Source organism: Orycteropus afer, unplaced genomic scaffold, assembly GCF_000298275.1.
Source record: "Orycteropus afer afer isolate SDZICR_OR568_19922 unplaced genomic scaffold, OryAfe1.0 scaffold00470, whole genome shotgun sequence".
Lineage (NCBI taxonomy): Eukaryota > Metazoa > Chordata > Mammalia > Tubulidentata > Orycteropodidae > Orycteropus > Orycteropus afer.
Window position 1 is genome coordinate 467,208 of NW_006922057.1, and position 4,388 is coordinate 471,595.

The 4,388-nt window shown below is 42.2% G+C and overlaps 1 protein-coding gene across 1 annotated transcript in view; it reads left to right on the forward strand.

Annotated features, from left to right (window-relative positions):
- The window catches only part of VPS35L (VPS35 endosomal protein sorting factor like), a 221,075-nt gene that overhangs the window by 85,136 nt on the left and 131,551 nt on the right, over positions 1-4,388 (forward strand). The window contains exons 14-16 of the mRNA XM_007954736.2: positions 1,882-1,928; positions 2,878-2,989; positions 3,519-3,635. Coding sequence (XP_007952927.2) covers positions 1,882-1,928; positions 2,878-2,989; positions 3,519-3,635 — 276 coding nt within the window. The remainder of the gene's footprint in view (positions 1-1,881; positions 1,929-2,877; positions 2,990-3,518; positions 3,636-4,388) is intronic.

Below are 4,388 nucleotides of genomic sequence, written 5' to 3' on the forward strand. Positions count from 1 at the left end.
ACATATGCTTTAAAGTAGTTAAAATGGCAAACTTTCTGCTATATATATTTTACCATGCTAGATTTTGGAATTAAAAAAATGCAAGTTGCTACTCAATAGGCAAAGATTATCCCATTTTTTGTTTTTTCGAAAAAATTTAAAAACACCTTTTGCAATAAAAACGATATATTCATGGGGCCTAGACAAAGGTTTAGAAAAATAAACACCAAAGTATTGACAGTCATTTGCTACATCATTAATGTTATCATCAGTTAGGATGCTTCAGGCTGTAGAAATCAAACCACTGACTGGCCAGGCTGATGGAAATAATGCAGTGTGTCCTCTCTCACAAGTGTAGGCTCCAGGACCAGCAGGTTCTGTCTCTCCCCAACTAGGAGCAGATGGCTGCAGCCATTCATACCCAAATGTGACAGCAGCATCCAGAGGCAGATGAAGAGTCTTTACTTGCTTGAGTCTTTAACAATGAGGAAATCGTTCCTTGAGAACCCTTGGCGACTTCTCATCCTGTCTCAATAGCGAGAAATGAATCATATGCTTCAGCCCACCATTGGCAAGGGGAATGAGACCACTATCCAGCCTGATTTATGGGCCAGGACAGAAATCTGAATAAAATCAGGTTCTTGGGGTGAGTGCTGACAGTACCCTCCACAGTCAACTGTTGCCTAACTATACAGGCAACCCCTTAGGATACAAAGAGGCCCAGCTGGAGAGGGTGGAATTACCCTAAAGTCTTGTTTTGTTTTCTTCAAGGTCAGACCTTGAAGATACAAATCTTGGTTCTACCACTTAATAGGCTTAACATATCTGAGATTTGGCTTTCTTATCCCTAAAATGGATTTAATGTTAAAGCAGGCCTCACATGGTGGTTATGAGGACTACCTGAGGAAAGAAAGTATTGAAAGCACTCAGCCTAGGGCACAGTGAGCGCTCATGTGGGGGTCACTATTCTTAGCTCTTTTTCTAAAGGATGACCTTGTCTTTACTACTCCAAAACTCTCCTCACCATTGCCCTAAATGAGATGTCTCCCTGTGATTTAAAAAAAAAAAGAAGGAAAAAAACAGGAGCTCTTTTAGTGATACATAATGTTTTATGATAGCTATATTGCCATGAACAGTTTTCCAGAATAACAGTATTCAGTAAAAAGGAACACTTACTTCCCTTTTTTTGGGTAAAAAATGCTTCAAACTTTGTGGAGAGGAAATGTGAAGTTTGGCCTTTGATGCCAAACTGCCTGTGTTCAAGTCTGGTCAGCCATTCCTCACTGTGTGACCCTGGGCCAAGCCATCACCATGGCAAGGCTCAGTTTCTCACCTGTGACATGGGGTAATGCAGAGCCTGCCCCATGGGTAGTTGTGGCACATGAGATCATGTATGCAAAGCTCTTCTCACGTGACAGCTGAACACTAAGCCCTGGCTTAGTGTTTGTTGCTTGTATTGCTGAGGGCACCTCATGAAACTGGGGAAGACACGGAGGGGGGAATAAGGATGAAAGCATTTCCATTCTCACTGGTTCCCTAGAGCACAGGAGGCTGCCTTATCCAGTACTAACCCTGTGCGTAGGATGGCGCCATATTTATCCTCCAGGTGAGGAAGCTGATGCCCCAGCTTTGCAAAGCCATATGGACTCACCCAAAATCTCCCCACCAGTAGTTGGTGAAGCTGGATTTGGGCCCTGCTGCCAGGGCCCAAGGTCTTTCTATTGTACCAAATGCCACATCTGTTTACCTTTCTCTCCTGCCCTCCACGTCCCTACCAGGCACTGAGAACCATGCAAATGGGTGTGGCCACATTTATTTTAGAGTATTACGTTGGAAATCTCCTAGTGAGGAATGTTGCTTTAAATTTGCCAACCTGCTATTTTTTTTCTTTTAATTCATCAGGCTCTGCTAACCGAGATGATGGAGAGATGTAAGAAACTAGGAAACAAGTAAGTATTTCAGATTCATAAAGCATGAGTTTAGAAAAGGAGTCCATTGCTATTTTGAGCTTAGTGTGCTTTCATGGGCAAGAAAGCTGACAAAGGAGCAGGGGATAGCATGGTGGTTAAGAATGCTGGAGTCTGATTGCCTGGGTTCAGATCACGGCTCCACCCTTTCTTAGCTGTGTGACCTTTGGCCACTTATGTAACCTCTTCCTGCCTCAGTCTTTTCTTTGTGAAGTGGGGATAAAAGTCATTCTTTCCTCATTGGGTTATGATGAGAGATAGAGCCAAGATGAACTTGGTCTTCCTCTCTCCAGGGCATATAAGGTTTCCTCTCTGCTCCTCTTTCAGTGGTAAGTGTGTAAGCATTGTTGAGTATGTCCCTGCTACCTAGTACAACCCTTTTCTTAGAAGATGTGACTATGTATCTGTAGCTTGAATCAATATTGTTAATTAATGTTTAGCTCTAATTAGTGTACTGGGCTATCTTTTTTTCTGTTTCAATGGACTTAATTGTTTGCTTGTTTATGTTTCCATCCATCTATCCTTCTGGAAAATTTAACATTTATCAAGTTCCAAATGTATACAAAATACCATGTTAGTCTCTTGAAGTTACATTTTTACTCTAGTTTTTGTTTTTTTTCACCCTGATCATTAAAGAGTTGTCAGTCATCCTTCCTGGCAATAAACCAAAACAAAACTCACTGCCGTTGAGTCAGATCCAACTCATAGCGACCCCTCTTTGGGTTTCCGAGGCGGTATCACTATCGAAGTAGATTGCCCAACCTTCCTTCCAACGAGTGGCTGGTGGGTTTGAACTGCCAGCCTTCTAGTTAGCAGTCAAATGCTGTAGGCACTATGCCAGCAGAGAGAGCTCCCATCCTAAAATTAAAACAACCTTGATTAACAGGAAACCCTGTTGACTTGAGGGGCGGGGGGTGGTTGTGTCTTGCAGTGCCTTGCTGTTGAATTCCGTGATGTCAGCATTCCGGGCCGAGTTCATTGCTACAAGGTCTATGGATTTTATTGGCATGATTAAAGACTGCGATGAGTCTGGCTTCCCCAAGGTAGGCTCTTGACTTAATGCTCAGCATGAGAACAAATAGGCAGTGTTTATCTGATAGCTCCCAAGGGGAGGGAGTGCGCTGTTAGGGGCGGCTTGGGTCAGAGGGAAAACAAGCAAAGGCTCTGTTTCTGCCAAATGGGATGGAAGATGAGTTAGAGATTGGGATTGTTAGGCACTCTGTAATTGCTGTGAGTCAGGCTCCCGTGAGTCCCCGGCTATCGAATTAGCTCACAATGCACTATTTAGGAAACACTTTGGTTTCATGTCTTTAATCATTTATCTTCAGTGAGTATTTATGAAAAGCTTTGCCCAATGGAATATCATGGGCCACAGATTACACAATCACATGGAGTCTACTTTTTATTTTCAGTTTCTTAGTCTAACATTTAGGTCTGTGATAGAATTTCAGAATGAGGTTATTGGAAGATTGATACTGAGACCAAATAATTTTACCACCTCTTCTTTTCTCTTAAGCCTCGGGTTGCTATGATTTACAATATCCATTAACAATGGTTTGATATTTTTCTTAGCATCTCCTTTTTCGCTCATTGGGGTTAAACTTGGCCTTGGCTGACCCGCCTGAGAGTGATCAACTTCAGATTCTGAATGAAGCTTGGAAAGTTATCACTAAATTGAAGAATCCACAGGTGGGTGATGCCCATTTTGACTTACAGAAATGGCTGTTCTGGAATGTAAGCTTTCTTTAAAAAAATTATCTTTTTGCTAATTATATTTCTATTTTTTAAAAGAAATCCATATCATACCCAACCTGACCCACCACTACCCACCCAACTATTACCATGAGTTAATCTTTCAGCTTTAAAGGAAACTATTTCCTAAACCAAAAGCAAACCAAACTCACTGCCATCGAGTCAATTCCAACTCATAGGGACCCTATAGAACAGAGTAGAACTGCCCCATAGGGTTTCTAAGGTTGTAATCTTTACATAATTGACTGCCATATCTTTCTCCCACTGAATGTCTGGTGGGTTCGAACTGCTGACCTTTTGGCTAGCAGTTGAGTACTTAACCACTGTGCTACCAGGGCTTCTTTCTGTTTCCTAAACTCATCTTTAAACCACTGCCGTCAAGTTGGATCCAACTCATAGCAACCCCTCCTTGGGTTTCCGTGGCAGTATCATTATGGAAGTAGATTGCCCCGTCTTCCTTCCGAGGAGTGGCTGGTGGGTTTGAACCGCCAGTCTTCTGGTTAGCAGTCAAATACCTTAGGCACTACGCCACCAGAGCTCCTAAACCAAGCAGTAGTATAGCTTAATTAGTAAAGAATGCTTGCTTGGAGCATTATGCTCTTTTAAAGAATTATTTATATGGGATCAAATTGATAAGAGCAACTGGAAAGTTTAGATGAGAAGCTTAGGGGACAGTGAGTATATGTTAAT